At 40.2% G+C, this 16,890-nt stretch overlaps 1 protein-coding gene across 2 annotated transcripts; it reads right to left on the bottom strand.

Moving 5' to 3' along the window:
- Positions 1-3,549: 3,549 nt before the first annotated feature.
- On the bottom strand, positions 3,550-11,851 carry LOC114146781 (angiomotin-like 2a). 2 transcript variants are annotated; one of them, XM_028021132.1, is made up of 12 exons: positions 11,702-11,844; positions 11,362-11,550; positions 10,494-11,290; positions 9,815-9,983; positions 8,398-8,542; positions 8,220-8,309; positions 6,212-6,507; positions 5,948-6,123; positions 5,733-5,834; positions 5,449-5,639; positions 5,236-5,367; positions 3,550-4,878 (listed from the first exon to the last, which is right to left on the bottom strand). In XM_028021132.1, the coding sequence occupies exons 3-12, from the start codon at positions 11,201-11,203 to the stop codon at positions 4,793-4,795; spliced, it is 2,097 nt and encodes a 698-aa protein (XP_027876933.1). In that variant the 5' UTR covers positions 11,204-11,290; positions 11,362-11,550; positions 11,702-11,844; the 3' UTR covers positions 3,550-4,792. The 2 variants fall into 2 exon arrangements, with proteins under 2 accessions (XP_027876933.1, XP_027876932.1); XM_028021131.1 differs by lacking the exon at positions 11,362-11,550 and having other exon boundaries at positions 11,702-11,851.
- Positions 11,852-16,890: the final 5,039 nt, after the last annotated feature.

A 16,890-nucleotide genomic window follows, 5' to 3' on the forward strand; every position in this document is an offset into this window, starting at 1 on the left:
GACTTATTTTTTTACTTTATGGAATTAAATGATATACTACTATGATTGAAAAATACACAAAACCTTAAGAGTAAGAAGTTTAACAAAAAGATGAGATTAAACTAAAACAAGTGATCTGTGAGTGAAAATAATCACTGAAACTGCATCACTCCTTAAAAATAAAAGCAATAATAGTCATATTAAAAATCCTGAAATGTACCGGAAACCATTTATGTTAGGCCTCAAAGTGTTGTGTGCTGTGAAAGAGCATTTGTTCCCTTACAAATTTCTTGAGTTTTGCTTCTTTTGGTCTAAAGTAAATGTTTTATTCTATAAAGCAATTTTAAAAGTATGCTAAAATAATAATGATAATAATAATAATAATGTAACTTTGCCCACAACTACGTAAAAAAGAATTATTGGTCGTTATCATACATGCTTAATAAAAGTTGTTGCAAACAGAGGTGGTTATAAAACCACTGTTTAGGTTTAGTGGGTAAATCATTTTTTACACAAGGCTAGATAAATTTTTCCCATAATAAAGAGGATATCATTAAAATAATTACTGTAATTTGTGCAGTATATCATTGTCAAATATTAAAATTTTGGTATTCTAAGCATTTAAAGGGTTTAGTGCCAAGTATTAAAGCTACCAAAGAGGTTGTGATATGAATGACCTGAATTGCCACCAAGAAATTTTGGGGTTAAAATTAATTGTTTTTTTTAACCATGCATTTCCTACACATTGTTCTTGTGTGTGGTGGGATGAAGGGTCAATAATTGACCAAGGTCTATAATGGACAGGTCTTTACGCCAGTCCATCATAGGACATTTTAAAGCGTGAAATGCTCAAACGTTTCCTGGTACATATCTGTGTTTACTCTGGACAAAAGAAAACACAGGAGACCAACACCAGCAGATGACATGGCTCCCCAAATCAAACTTTTCGCCGGACGTCAAGGTCCCATAGTCCACTCTTTCTGCAGACTTTGGTATCTTAATTTCCAAATTAAATTCAAACTTGAAACACAAAATGTGATATTTGGCATCAGCCTCAGCCTTTTGAGCAATTTCACATTCATGACTGTACACTGGAGAAAAATGATCGTCCATAAAGTCATGGATGAATAAGTTTGAAGAAACAACTTGACTGGCCTGGACAGACTCCTGATATGAACCAAGTAGAATACCTTTGGGGGTCAAATAGAGTGGAGATTGTTAACCAGGTACACTCATCCAACATCAGTGTTTGATCTCACCAATGTGCTACTTAAGGGATGGTCAAAAATTTTCATAAATGCTTTCCTAAACCTTGTAGAGAACTTTCTCAAAAACGCAGAGGTTAGAACTCCATTTGCTTGACCAACATCATTGTAAACCCTTTGGTTTAAGGATGAGGTGTTACTCATGCTCAAATTTGTGTGACGGCAGATGAAAATATCTCAGTCTAGTTTCAATACTAAACTTTTTAAAATGAAGACTAAGATGAAATCTATAATATAAAATGTGTTGATGTATGGAAAAAGTATTGACCTAAGAAGGTTAAAATGTACTACCTTCATCTAAGTCTGTGTTGCTTTAAACTTAAACTTAACCTTTAAACTTCACCCTTTTCACATTTTGTCTTTCAAGCATTTTGGGTGTCTGCAACCTAAATACTTAAAATTCTTCTTTGAAGGAGTTTCATTCCCATGGGGGAGAAACGTTCTAAAATATGTCAGAAATGATGACCCAATGCCTGACCTTTAAAAAGTCATTTATAACTGATACCCCACACATTTGTGTGTAAAGTTTGGTACAGGGTATTGAGGAAAAAGCCATAACCCACTACAATGTGTCTAGGAAAAGAAGATGAGGAATTCTGGTGAAAAAAGAAAAAACTAAACAGGTCTGGACTAGGGCAGAGAGGATGTGAGCTGTTGAGATATTTTAGATGTTTTCAACAGTGAAACTCGCATGGGAAAACACAGAGAATGAACTGGTGGTATGCTATGCCATTAATCTTAGAGCGAACGTCTATCTGGCCAAGTGACTGACAACAATGTGAAGACTTGCCAGCATTCCTTTGTGAATTCGAAAGGCAGCTGACATGTTTCGACTGTGCGTTTCGCTCTTTTCCCCAGAATTGGTATGATGCAGGAAGATGGACTGTAATTGTTGATCAGGAGGAGGTGGGAGATTCCTTTATAAAACCAAGAATTTTTTATTTTTTTTTCTGCAGTTTTTTGGACCAATTTGCTCTTATTTCTTTGGCTCAGTACCCTGGGAATTTCATATTGGGCTCAAATCAGTATGAATGATATGGGGTTGTTAATAAACTATACAAATTATGTTTCCATGCTTAGTTTAGTGTCCTTTGTTGGCATTTGCGCTGCAACAACATACCAACAATAACTCTAAATCCTCAAAGAATTGCAATTTTTCACCCATCATAAAACCCTGAGCATGAATGCAGAGACTGAAAATATCCCTGTCACTTTCAAACAGAATATTTTTCAGCATCTTTGTGAAAGGACACTGAAGTTGTGACTGTGTTTTGGTTTTGTTTGCTCAAGTGCCATGTGTTTGAGGCAATGAAAAGTGCTGTAAAAAGGGATCTGTCCCTCTATGGATTTCTTCTGTTCTGGCTTTTTTGCTACACTTAAAATGTAAAACAGTGTCAGGATTATAGACTTAAAGCAACATACTGTGCCAAACTCTTTTAGAGTTAAATCATTCCAAGGCTGGATTAACCCTTATTTGATCTTGGACCCAAATTAGGTTGCTTTACCCAACATCTTCTTATTGTCGGGTACGTATGCAACCTTTCATCATTTATACACAAATGTTTGTGAGTGCTTTTAAAGCATGAACATACATCTTCAGTCAAACTCATTACATCATGTGCTGAAAACTTTGTGTTATTTAAAAAAATGCATTACAGCTTTATTACATGCACTTATGGCACAATTATGTTGATTGCCCACATCTCAGTCATTCCCATAGTCAAGTTGCTCTTTGAAAGCCTTTGGGTCTCTGCTGCTGCAAACTGGTTCCACTCTAAATCTGACTCAGTGTGGATCAGAGACATCTATCTGGAAATGGATACAGATAACACAGCTCTCTATCCTCCCTTCATTACATCCTGTTGCATGTCCAATAATACTTCATAAACACCTCCAGGTGGAGGGGGACCTGAATTAGAGGCAATAAAAGCGTATGGGAATGTAACATGTTAGCAAAGGTACATGAGGAATTTCAAACAGCATTAGAGGCTAATCTGGCAAACCTGTTTTTGTCTCCTATAGGGTTACGTGTCCTCGTGAGAATGTGATCTATGTCAAGCCTGCTCTTCATGGCAAGAAGAGAACAAGAGAACAAGCCACCCGAGAAAGTTGAACCCGAAAGAATGCGGCTCTGGTATTCATTAATGAAGAGAGCTCTTTGCAGTGGTGGAACAAGAGGGCAGGAATGAGTGGATAGTTGACAATGATACAGGAGTGGTAGAAAAAACACTCTTCAAGAGAAAATTATGATTTATTAACACCTCAGTAAAAACTGGTGCTTACTGCGTGAAATAAAATGCAATAGTTAATGTTTATGGGAACATTTATTGTTTTATTGAAATGTTGCATGAATTCAACAGTTGATTTCACAAAAAACAAATGCCTGTTTTTGAACTCAGCCTATGATTGGTTGTTTACAGCTTGACAAGGCCGTGATTGTCGGCATATAACTTACAAAATAACTCTTTGGTTTCCTGCTCAGAGCACTACTGTATCTAAAATAATAATACAAACATCCGTTATAAAATATAGAATAAAATTAATTAACCTGTTTGTTAGTTTGCAACTCACAGTAAACAAAACACTAACCCTTTTGGCCCCTCGGTGGTAATCAAACCAGCAGAATCACCACATCGGGGCTCACACTCACTACTATCACACATGCAAACATACTTTTGAGAGGATGGGGTAAAAAATAATAATAATAAAATTACACAACAACATCCCAAAACTACACTTCTTCAACACCAGGTCTCTGTCAGTTTAAATAATTATAATAAAAACACACTCTATATATTATAGACCTCATTGTTCACATCTCCAAACCATTGCAGAACCAGCAGCTCAGGCTGGAGAAACATGAGCAGTGGGATTTTCAGATCATGTGTTATCAGTTTAAATTAATGAGATCGGGGCAGACCTCCAAAAAGAGATCATCAGTGTGACGGGAAAGCAATTATTAACAATTAAACCCACAAAAGAAAAAGAAGAGAGGAAACACAGGTCAGAACGTTAACCCCTTGCTGAATATTCAACAAAAAACATTGAAATTATTAATATTTAGGGAATGTGGAAACCATATAAGGTAAGAATATAGCTCATTAGCTTAGTGGGGGAAAAAAGATAATAATAATAATAATAATAAAATTAAGAATATTAATAAAGGGGATAAGCAGCATTTTTATATTCATAGATAGAAATATTTATATAAATAGCATGGCATATACTCTATGAGAATATGTCACCAGATTACAATCCACAATACTGTCCAAGTACCTCAGAGGATTAATTTTTTCTCAGCGTGCCGGGCAGACTGCCTGCAGGTGACCGGCTCAGTGTGAGAAAGATGTTCAGAGCACAGCTCTGCTGCCAACATGTGAAAAAAACACACACAAAAAACTGTCCGTTTCTCAAACGTTGCCCTCTTTAACTCCCCAACTTTCATGCATTCACATATTTGCCTCATTCTTTTTTCTTGCAGTCTTCACAGATACCCAAAAGTTAGGGGTTTTTTTTGTCCTTTCATTCAGAATCCAAATCACGGTGGCTTAAATGAAAATTTCTACTGCCTCCGACTCCAGATCATCCAGGCCTCTGAAGGGATTTGACAGCATCTTCTTCGGTGCTGCCTTGTCTGGAGGATAAGAAAAAGAAGGAAGAGAAATATTACACATATGTTTGAAGGTTAAAAGACTGGAAAAAGTTTTGCACTGACTGAAAAGGTTAAACAAAATTCTCCACAGTCACAGAAAACAGTCTGGTGAATGTGTTCAGTCAACAGATTCAAATTACTTTCCAACCATGCACATTCCACAGACCACAAATTATAAAGCGTGACCTGCACTGATGCAATGTGACCAGCTGGTTAATCCTCACCATGGTTAATCAATGTAAGGGAGGACAAAAATTACTGGACGTGTGCATTTTCAGTTCTTAGCTTTATAATGTGTGATGTTGGAGCTTCAAGCTGCGATTCTGATTGGCTGCTTACCGTTGCTTAGCTTAGTTGTGCTGGTTCCCTCTGTAGGTTTGGTTTCCTCCGGCTGCTTTTCGAGCGTTGAAGGTTCAGACTGGGCAGAGAACTGACGGACTGGCAAAGTCTGATCGTCTGACAGATTTTTGCCTAAAGACCCCGTCACGGAAAATGTCAGCATCGGACTTTCAAACATTCAGTAATTTGTAAAAGGCTCATAATGATTCTGACCTTTAATCTTGGAACAAGCTGTGCTGATGGAGGGAGTGGAGGAAGCCGGTCGGAGTGGAGCTCCCACCGTGTTCAGGAGGTTTGTTCGAGGACTCTGCTCATCCTTCTGACTTTGATCCTGATGCAGCCGCTGGTTGAGAATCTTTATCACAGCATCTTTTTCTAGTATCTGAGCATAAAGGGCTCGAATTCTGAAGTGAAAAAGGAATAAAATAACATAGGTTAAAAAAAACAAACACATAAAGCAAAAAGATCATTTTCATCCTTGTTTTCTGATTGTTTACCTGTTTTCCATTTCCTGATTCCTGTGATCGGGAAGTGGCAGATCCTCGTTAAAGCTGTTGTTAGAGGAGTGGCAGGGTGAGTGGTTAATGATGGTGGTGTCTCTGAGAAAACAAATAAATAAATAAATGAATATAAGATCCTTCTTTGCTTAATTTCAAACTGGGATAAACTGAAGCTTATCAGTCCAATTAAACATTAGTAAAAGGTTAAATACCTCTGAGCAGCAGCAGTGGCAGCCACCTCCATGGCAAACTGCCTCATGGTGCTCTCCTCCAGGTACTTCTGTTCCCAACGCACCATGTCGGCTTCCAGGGCCAGAATCCGCTCCTCGCGCTCACGCAGGCGCTCTTGGAGCGAATTCACAGTCAGTCCCGGCGGCTGAGACTGCCTCTGAAATGAACAGATGGAATATTTTTTTAAAACTTACTGATCAGAAACGTCATGTTCAGTCACTGCTGTGCTTGGCGATGAGGTTTACCTGCTGAGCCCTCAGACTCCTCAGCTCCTGCTCCAACCTCGTCCTGAGCTTCATCTCTAGGCTCTCCCTCTTCTCGCACGTTGACTGCAGCTGAGCCAGCGCGCTCTGGAGCCTCTCCACTTTCTCTACGTACGCCCTCTTCCTCCTCAGCTCATCCTCGAGCTGACGCCCTCGTCCCCGAGCCGCCTCCAGAGCGTCCTCAAGCCGCTTTGTCCTGAGGCCCTGCTCCTCCACTGTCGATCGCAGGCGCTGCATCTCCCGCTCCATACGCTCCCGCTCAGCATTCTGCTCCTCATCTGAAAAAAAAAATTGAGAATGGGAAGGTGAGCCTTGACACATAGAAGGAGAAAAATGTATTTTCTTTATTACTGCATGCAACAAAACTCTAACCATTTTAGGCTATAAACATATCAACCACCATCATATACGCAAGATGTACTTTTTTCTGTTTAATCAAAAAATCTGTCTACAATTAGTAACCTATACTTTGATGCATAAGTTAGAAAATCCTAGGGGTGATTAGAAAGGATCGCCCCTATTAGAAACCCTGCAACACGCGTTTTTCTCTTTTTGAATGGGGAAAAAAAAGTATTTTTGGCATCAGCCAAAGTTGGAATCAGCAGGCCAGATGACAAAGAAAAAGCCTGATGGCTGCATTTCTGCAAGAAACAGTTTCCAGAACACACGTAATAATTTCCAGAGCTGCAACATGGTGCCCAGTGTTCTTCATTTGGTGAAGCAGTTCTGGAATGTTAAAAAGAAAAAGGGAAGAGGAGAAGGAGAAGGAAAGTGGTGGTGGAGGGGGGAGCTTCCCCATCCCTTTGACCCACATAGCACAAAACATTCCTCATCAAGGCCATACAAACACCAGCGCTCTGCTTGAGTCCAGATTCCCAAACAGACACCATAAATTACACTCCCAACAGGTGGGGGCATGGGGATGCTCATTCCTACCACTTCATTTCCTTTTGAAAAAAGCTGCATGAACTGAATTTCCTGCAATGAAACCCTCTTAGCAAATCAGCCAAGGTTATGCAAGTGAAATTCCTTTGCGCAAAAGCTCCAGAAAGAGGCCCTGTTCTGCAATCTAGTTCAGCTATGCATTGTGTTTCTAAAAGGGGCTCTGGCCAAGGATGTAAAATTTCAGCTAAAGGTCATCTGGTTACTGCCAGCATATGTCTTTCTCTGGGGGAATAAATTTCACAATCATTGTGAGTCGCACATCAAAGGTATGAGCACTCTGTCCCACTGAGGTACCGAGGAAACCTTAATCCTTTCAAATCGGGACTTTTGGGACACAACCTATGAATGATTTGTAACGCACAGCAAAAACACCACCACTAGCTAGATGTCAGCAACTGGCAGCGCTAAAGCTAGCATCTGTGCTTTCTTGCTGATGCTAAATTTAAAGGGCCGTCGAACTGTTTTTAATAAATCTGGAGTGAATTTGATTATCTCAAGTTCAAGGTTGAAATTTATGTAAACGTGACTGGATTTCTGCTCATTTCTGAACAAACTTTTAACCTATTCTGACTTAAACTTAATAATAATTAGGTTAGTTTTAACTATTTGAAATAGTTAGTGAAAAGCGCAATAAATGAGCAACTGTGGACATGTAAGATATCATTAAAGTTGATTTTAGACCTTGTTTTGGGGAATATTGACCTACAAATTTGATACATTTTAAGACCCTAGAAAAACCCTTCCTGAATGGGTTCTGTACCCATTCAAGGTACAAAAACCCTGAATGGAATAATTGTAAATTGAAAAAAGATTCCTCAAATTTCTTTATTTTAATTGCGAAAACTCATAAAAAGAGCCATTTCAGAGCTTTATTTGATCACGGAATCACCAAAGAATTAGACTACCCACATGGACTTACTACCCTAATTTGATTGCAGATTATTTTATGATTCATTCAATCTTGAATGTGGATGCACAATATACCAACATTAACATTAACATTGGCCGATAGAAAGAAAAATTGAAATCAAAGTAGCAAACTTACTTTGTTCAAGGAGTTTGGCCATGATGTGCTGATTGTGGTCAGCCACCTCTACTTCTTTTGCAACATGGGTCCTGGCTTTTTCCAGGTTTTCTGTGACGCAGTAACATTTTGAAGTTAGCTCAAACAGCATCTGGTGCCGCATCCTGCCTCTCTGTGTGTGATCTGGGGTGTTTCATACCTCTGAGATCTCTGTTGAAATCCTGCAGCCTCCTGATCTCGGCCACCAGCCTCCTCCTGAGTGTCTGCTCCAGGTTTTCCCTCTTACTGCTGCCCTGCATCAGTGTCTCGTAAGCCTCGGAAATGCGCTGAATCTCCTGCTCCAGCTGAAAAAGGAGAGGGGGGAAAAAAGAAAAAGAAAGGAGGCATTTTTGGTTAGCCCAGCTTACAAAAATGTAAGCTCCAGAGGATCTGGAATGTTAATTCATATTTTTCAATGCCTTACAGGACAATGTGGGGGCGGTCAGGTAGCAGTGCACTTTAAGTAGGAACTAGGTATATTTTTAAACCAAGTTTTAAGGAAGCTGTCCATGACAGTGTATGTTGGCGTGCGCGCGCATGTGTGGTGTGATTCTGAGAAGGAAATCAAGCCTGCACCACTCCCTCTTAGTCTGATTTATATCTACATTCCTGAGAGGTGATAGCTGCAATTCCAGGTGTGTGTGTGTGCACGCATGCGTGCACAGGAGCATGCAAGGTAATACGCATAAAGAAAGACTGACACGGTTTTGGGAAAGCTGCCAGCAGGGACGGTGTACATGCCTGAGCCTGGGCTGTGGAAACGGCAAAGAGACACCCACCATTACAGCAGTCACTCAGGCATGTTTACTCAGGGCTGCGGCCCGACGGGGAAAACTTTCCAGCCCTGGCAATTTTCATTCTTTAGGGCTGAGGCACGGCGAAAACCATGTGACATAATTCTAGTAGAGAGTGGGCTGATTTTTACAAAGATTTGGCCGAGGTGTCGAGTGTCGCCGAGGCTGTTTCAAACAAGCCGAACAAGGATATTAAAGGTTTGGTGAGATAAAAACAGAGGGAAAAGAGCCTTTTAAAAGCAAGAGCATGGGAAAAAATGCAATTGGATAAGAAGAGAAACAGTCGATTCTGTTTTACTACTTTTTTTTTCAAACCCCAGCCTACCACTCTAGCCTATTACCCAGCTAAATGACTTTGGTGTGACGTGGTCAATGTTATCCTGGAAATCTATGGCTTGCCTGAAAATAAAGCAGACTCACACATGGGCCTCCAGCATGTCAACTACACAATGAAAGAAGTGTGCAAACACAGGAGCCGGCTGTGACCTGTGTTTGTGGCCCTACATTAAGAAAAGGCAGCAGCTGCTGATCTCATATGTTTGTCCAAAGGAGGGGGTGTGCGCCGGCCACGGTGGTTCTCCAGATATCTTGGATATCAGGGAATCAACTGACCGCTGGAGTTCTGTTTCAAAAGCAGGTGGTTGGGAGCTGTGTGGCTCTTTAATGAGTGATTTTCTTTAAACTGAGATGTCATTTTTTGATTTTAGTATTCTTTTCTACATAGAAAAAAATTCTCCTCTTTCAACTCTGAGGAATTTCTGAGGGGAATTGTCAGCTTCTTACCTTTTGAATGCGGCCAGTTTTCTCCCTGTGAGCTTCCAGCTCTTGTCTGAGTCTCTCATTCTCCATCACCAAGAGCTCCACCTGGTTAGGTTCCTCCAAGCCAGCAGGTGGCAGGCTGCTGAATGTGTTGTAGCTGGGTACTTCTCCTGGCTGTTCAGACTGGACATATCTATGTAAAAAAATGTTGTTTTGTGATCAGATGGGTCTAGTTGCCTTCCTGTGGTCTGATTTAATTAGCAGCAAAGAAATACAAGACTTGAGAAAAAAAAGATCCTTAGTTTAAATGAAAGACAAATTAAAAACCATGTTATTATTATTAATCAGACAGCAGAAAGGCTCCAGTGGTTGTTGGGAATGTAAGACTCTAAATGTGGGATATAGTGTTAGTCAGAATACCAAAGACTACTTAAGTATCTGTGATTATGCTGCTGCTGTATTCCAAACATTACAAACATCTAGAGGGCAGGACTTGCTCCTCTGAAAGTATTTCGAAATCTAATTCCGTATGCAGGCTGCAGTGTGACTCATATTCATAAGTATGTGTTTACGCATGTGAAACAAAGGCAAGTATTGGGCGGGTTAAGAAGTAATACCGATGATGTGATGCAATGCTACAGTAGTCTCTAAAACACACATAAAAACAAATGTAGTGATGCAAAACAAGGTTCTTCTTCTCTACCTTTGGGGCTGAGCTTGCACTTGTTCCTGGATCTGGTGAGGGATAAAACCCTGACCCTGCATGGGGCTGCAGTATTCTGGGGGTGGGCTGCGTTTGTCTGCGTTTTGCCCCATCCTCTGAAGGCACTGTGGGGTGTAGTAGGGGAGCTCCGGGTAGCTGTGGGAGTTGATTTTGATGGACGCAGCTTTGGCTGCTGCATCTTGTCTCTCCAGAGACATCTGCATGAGATGCTCGCTGAGTGAACGCACGTGGCTGCATTTTGGCTCCAACAGATCTGCTTCTTCGTGGAAGGATCCATCATGCAACAGGAGCTGCCCCTCATGGAGCTGCCTGTGGGCCCAGTGAGAGGACAGGTACTGGGAATGTGCTTTGGCCTGCTCATAGGTTGGCAGCTTTTCCCCGTGCAGCTGAAAGCCGCTTTCTGAGTGATGGTAGTCCCCTTGGTGCTCCTGGCCCTGCGGCTCTTGTCTCGCTGAGAGGTGGGGAAGCAGCGGATCCTCCTGAGTGAGGCTTTCTAGAGAAGACCTGGGGGTCCTGCTCATTTCACCCCCACTGCTGGGTCCACTGTTGCTTCCACTGCCTCCGCCTCCACGCAGGGCCTGCTGCTGGATGGCCAGTAAAGTGCGGGTGTCCGTGGGGTTTCCGTAGCGGAGCTGCTCCTGGATGAGCCGGTGTAGAACCGTGCCAGACGGCTCCTCAGTGGACGACATGGTACAGTGTAAAACAAGGTTCTCTCCAAAAGGACCAGCACAGCTGCTTTGAGTCTAAAGTGGAAATGTTTTCAATCAGCTGTGAACCTGAGAGGGGAAACATAGAGATGGTTAAATAACTATCTATGAGAGAAACAGTAATAACAAAGGAGCCATACATTTATGTTAAAGAATAGAAACTGTGTAGCCACAAGAAAGCCTTCAAACAGCGACAATTGTGCGATGTGGTGAGTTTTTTTTATGGCAGGCAAAAACTTCATGAGCCAAAAATTCCTTTCTCATGGGGGAGCAAAAGCGGACAAAACCGCGTTGTAAAATAGTTCCGCCTTAAAGCTCAAATATCAAACCTAAAACAAAAATAAGTACACGTAAATATTTCAGCACATCTCTTCAGTCTCAAACGTTTTAACTCGAAACAACGATGTGGCTTCTTTATCAAAGTCCCGATGCGACTTTTGTTCTGATAACAAACAAACAAAAACCAGAAGCTTCTCTTACCAGCTCACGCTTTCATGATAACAAAACCCTCTGCCCGAAGTGAATTAAAATCCAAAGTATTTCCAATATTTCCGCTGGGTTTTTAGTCGAGTTGAACGTGCCTCATGTTGCCGCGCTCCTCTCTCGCTGTGAAATGATTATGGAGAGAGCAGGCGGCGATAATAAGTAACCGAGGAGGGACTGAAGTCGGAATGCCAGGAATGTAAAACGCGAGGTCCCTCGGGGATCAAAAGCGTAACAAAAAAAAAAAAACACACACACACACAGAGGAGGAGGAGCAGGAGGAGGAGGAGAGCAGCGCGGCGCTTTATTAGGCCAACGAGGTATTAAAAAGGCAACAGAGAGAATGTAAAAATAAGTAAGGGAACACGTTTACATCAAGAGGAAGACAGTAATTGTATTTTATGGAACGGAATCCCTCAAAATAAACATTTTGGCAGCAGATTCCACTAAATACGGAGCCCTCCAGGGGACATGGGATTTTTTTTTTTCCTTTTGCGTTCTCTCGCAAAAGGTTTAGAGTTCTCTCGTAATAATGTACTGATCAGTTCATTGGCATAATTGAATACTGTAAGCCTTTCTTACAGTGGCCGCCGTACTTTCTGCTTTAATACAAGGTTATGTGAGGGTTTTTTTAGTGAATTTTAATATCGCCTTATGAAATATTTGAAGTTTTATATCTTTTTCTTTAGTTAATGCGCCACAAACCTATGACATGAACAGACACTTTTCGTAAATAGGAAAGAAGTAAAAATACATCGAAACTATTTGGACTATTTCTGAGTTATAATCATCTGACAGTTTTGATTGTGTCTCTGTAGTCTTAATTGTTTTTAAGGGCCGTTCTCATGTGCAGTTCCAGCTCAACCTTAACATGCAGTGACTTTCAATCACTCATGTTGAATACCTTAACATTCAATCACTGCATGTTAAGATATGACAGGAGCACGCGGCTTTGACACTTGGGTGGAGGGCGTGACGTTGTGGACGTGGCTGTCATCCAGTATGGATGGGAAGGTTACTGGCGCGCTGGCTTTGTGTGGATGAGGAAGCGGTGAGCGGGGCGGTCAGTCCTTGCAAAGTTTGGAGCATGATGATCAAAATGGGATAAATCGATAATTGTGACAGAACAAAGAAGTGGTTTGGAGTTGATTGATACGCGAGTCGGACAGATGAGATTCCCCGAGTTAACCCAGTGTTTCATTATAATAAAACGTGTTTATTATTTTTAACTCTTTGGTGCAAAAAACTGATTGAAAATCGATTTGTTCACTGCATGTTTGTGTCTGTTAAGGTTGAGATGGAACTGCACATGAGAACGGCCCTTTAAACCATTCAGACTACAGAGACACAATCAAAACTGTCAGATGATTTATTACCCTGCGATAATAACTCAGAAATAGTCCAAGTAGTTTGGATGTATTTTTACTTCTTTCCTACTTACGGAAAGTTTTTGTCTGTATCATAGGTTTGTGGTGCATTAACTAAAGAAAAAGATATAAAACTTCTGACATTTCATGAGGAGATATTAACATTCATGGAAAAACCTCACATAACCTTCTATTAAAGCAGAAAGTACGGCGGCCACCGTAAGAAAGGCTTACAGTATTCAGTTAGGCCGCATGAACTGATCAGTACATTATTGGGAGGGATCGCAAAAGAAAAAAACATTCCCGGCACCCGGAGGGCTTCGTAACTAAAAATGCACACGGGCCATTTTGTTATTAAAACAGAAAAAAAAACATTTCAGTTGTAGTTTACATCAAAAACGGAAACATTTATGAAATTATTTGCAGCCAAAACTAGCAAACCATAAAATAAAAGTGTTTGTTTTGCAATCTAGTGACATGTTTTGTTTTGTTCCTTGATAAAGTGTTAGTGGTTAGCGTTGAATTATGAATTTTCACTGAGGGAGGTGAGGGGCTAGAATATTGCTTAAAAAGCACACTAAAGGAAAGGAAACGCTGGATTTGCTCTGAGTGTATGAAGCCAATGACATTAGAGACAAGAACTGAGCTGATGAGTCGGCATTAGCAACCAAAAGTGACTTTTGATTTTGACAGAGATTCCGATTGGAAGGACAGGATTTATTATTTTACAGAAGTAGAACATGATGCAAACATTGGTGAGAATTAATTTTACTGAAGGCTTTAACCAGCCCATAAGGTTTATAAAACATCTTGCAAATAGTTGTTATAGTATTTTAACCTCAACTCAAATTAATGAAAACTTAATACTATTAATGCTATATATAGTGACAATATGGATACGGCAAACCTAGAGCTTGTTTAAAGTTGTTTGTCAGGTTTGTCCATTTGAGAGCACTATGTTCCTCTGGAATACAACTGAGCTTAATGATTTTGCTTTTTGCGTTCATTTAGATCTAATGCAAAGTTGAATGTTTACAAGAAAACCCTTCGTTTTAACTTGCCTACGGGCTTATCAGATGGTAAATTTAGCCTTTTCACAATATGCATGTTAAGTTTTATTGTCTGGTTTGTTAACAGTCTTTGCCTTACACTAGTTCTACCAAAACTATTTGGCTGTGTGCCCAGTCGGTTTATCATCTGCAATTGTTCACCCATAAAAAAATGCAGAATACCAAAGCTCCTACCAGGAACGTTCCTGGAAATGTGTCTCAAAAATGACTAGCTGTTGAAATGCCACATTATATTTTGGCCTTTCATCTTTACCATATCAGCAGGCTTCGATCATATAGAGGGGCCCATGCTGGTTTCTTTTTAAACAATGCTATAGGTTGTTAGGTGCACCCATTTTTATTACAACAGCATGTTTTGCAAGTATAATGTTTATATGAAAAGTAGCTTCAGCTGTTATATATGTTATAGAGGGAATAAAGGAAACAGAGCTGCAGCTTGTCCCAGGCCTGAAGGAATCCAGCCTTGTGGCTTTCACCACAGGTCACTCTTGGGTAAGCTGTTGCATCTGTGTTAAGGCTGTTATAGATTGCTTAAGTGTGTGTGCTTGTGTGTGGGGGTGTGCGTGTGTGTGTATGTATGCGTGTGTGGCAGCTGTTTTCTGGAATTTGAGGTCTTTGAAATGCCACAACTACAAGCACATAGGCTCTTTGTACCGCACATAATAAAGAACGGCAGCAAAAAGGATGCCACGGTTTGATTTTACTCTACAAATATCCCAATCTCAAACCTACAGAGGATTTCTCATCACTCAGATGAGGCTACATGTCAAAGTAAGAGAACAATCACAGAGGGCAAAACCGTAGCTCACATTGACATTTGTAAGTTATAGAAACGTCCACTTTTGTGTTCTCAAAGAGATACATTTCTTGCCTGTAGGGAGAAAACAAATCTTCATTTCTGTCAAAGTCAAAATGTTTGTCTGGACTATTTATGACATAAGACCAAACCAGCACTATGTTGAGGATGTTAAACGTGACTGACTTGTGGGCCCTTTACATTGCAGAGGTTTTTGTTACAGCATACTAATCATGTGTATTTCTGTCGAACACAGAGACTTGATTACATACTTTTAGAGCTTAAACAAGACAACAGAAATGCTGTGCTTTGTAGTTTTAATAATATGGCCCCTCTGCAACCTTTACAAAGTCTATCCGAAGAAATGGTGACAAAGAACAAAAAGAAAAATCTAATTACTCCAAATTAGACGTTTTTGCATTGCCTGCCTATAAATTTTAGAATTTATTTGAAGGTGCTTTTAAGGACTTCCAAAACCATTGTCTTTGTCAATGTATTTATCTTTTCAGCACCCCCCAAGTCTTCTGGTCAAGCTCAAAAACCCACGGTGAGGCATCATTTTCTTATTGTATCTTAAGTGATTTAAGATGCAACTTACATTGATTCTTATCCATTAACTTCAGTACACCAATTGTGTTTGATTTTTATGATATGATTTACTTGGGGTTTCATCCACCTTGGACAGGCTTGCGAGTCCATCACAAGACTTGTGTGTGATCGACTGGATTGCTTTTCCTAACAACCAGGAATGCATACACTCAACTCTAAGGGCAATTTAGAGCAATAAATTAAACTAGCAGTAATGTTTATGGGAGCGCTCCAAATAAAGACTGAATAACTGATTAATATCTTAATGTATTGAATGGAGGATTATAAACACAGTATTATCACACTATTACATGATCCACCTACAACCTCTAAAACTGCCACCCAAAATTAAAATGTAAACTCCAGTTGACTTGGTAAAGAAAATGGGTGCAATCGAAGCACAGCAGTCCACAGCAATCAATTGTTGTATGTAGCAGCTAGCCTCCGGCTGATTATCTTATTAGACCTAAAATCTATAAGCCCCCTGAGATAGCATTGAACTGCTGATGGTGTCCACTGTCATGCAAATGGCTTTTCAGCCCCTCTTAAATAAGTAAAATTTCCCATTATGCCTCAGATGTTTTGTTGTTGAAGAGACTCTTTAAAATTAAAAACCTCTGTGGGCAGCTCTGCATGGAGGGAGAACAGTTGGCAAAGTGGATGGTGCTCGCATTTCCCCTCTAATGTCTAGAATCTAAAGCAATACAGCCAGTCTCCAGCTTTTTAAAAAAGCCTGTTCATGTCATTTAACACCAACTCACTACTTCCTCCGTTCACTCTCTGTGTGCATGTCTGGTGATGGGCAACGCCTCTGGTCATTTTGTCCTCCATTGTAGCACACTTCCTGTGAACTACCAAAGGAATGTGAGGCTGATCCTTTGAGAATTATGGATGCTTTCCAAAAGTCATTAGAGATCAACATTTGAAATGCTACACCACAAAATAAATCCTCAGAGTGTCTGTCTGCCTGTGGGCTCTGAAACCGTGAGCCTAACTAAACCTATATTTCATGATTTGAATCTAGTTTGTGGGAAAGAACAGGAGCATTTGCAGAAAATATGAGACACCTTTATGCATCAGGTCTGGTGCTAAATATAGTAAATGTTTGTGGCTATTGAAGCTTCAATACAGAGCTGGCCTGAGTCATAAACAAACTTTGCATCTGCTTACGGTTCACTGCTGATTTGAAATTACACAGGAAAGGAGAACAAATGAACGTGCTGTAAACATAGTAAATAAAAGACAGAAAAAATATTTGGCCCCTCACAGATTTCTTCTATTTTCATTTTTTATTTGTTAGACTGAAGTTTTTCAGATCACACAAAAACTCAGGCCACTTAATATTACTTATTATTTACTTATTAT

This window comes from Xiphophorus couchianus, chromosome 6 (genome assembly GCF_001444195.1).
Source record: "Xiphophorus couchianus chromosome 6, X_couchianus-1.0, whole genome shotgun sequence".
Taxonomy (NCBI): Eukaryota; Metazoa; Chordata; class Actinopteri; order Cyprinodontiformes; family Poeciliidae; genus Xiphophorus; species Xiphophorus couchianus.

Excerpts from the sequence above, each read along its gene's own strand:
- LOC114146781 (XM_028021131.1), bottom strand. The coding sequence starts at position 11,203 with ATGTCGTCCACTGAGGAGCCGTCTGGCACGGTTCTACACCGGCTCATC. Across the intron at positions 8,543-9,814 it reads AAACTGGCCGCATTCAAAAG|CTGGAGCAGGAGATTCAGCG; the intron begins GTAAGAAGCTGA and ends CTCCTTTTTCAG. Across the intron at positions 5,368-5,448 it reads AGCTTGTTCCAAGATTAAAG|GCAAAAATCTGTCAGACGAT; the intron begins GTCAGAATCATT and ends CGGGGTCTTTAG.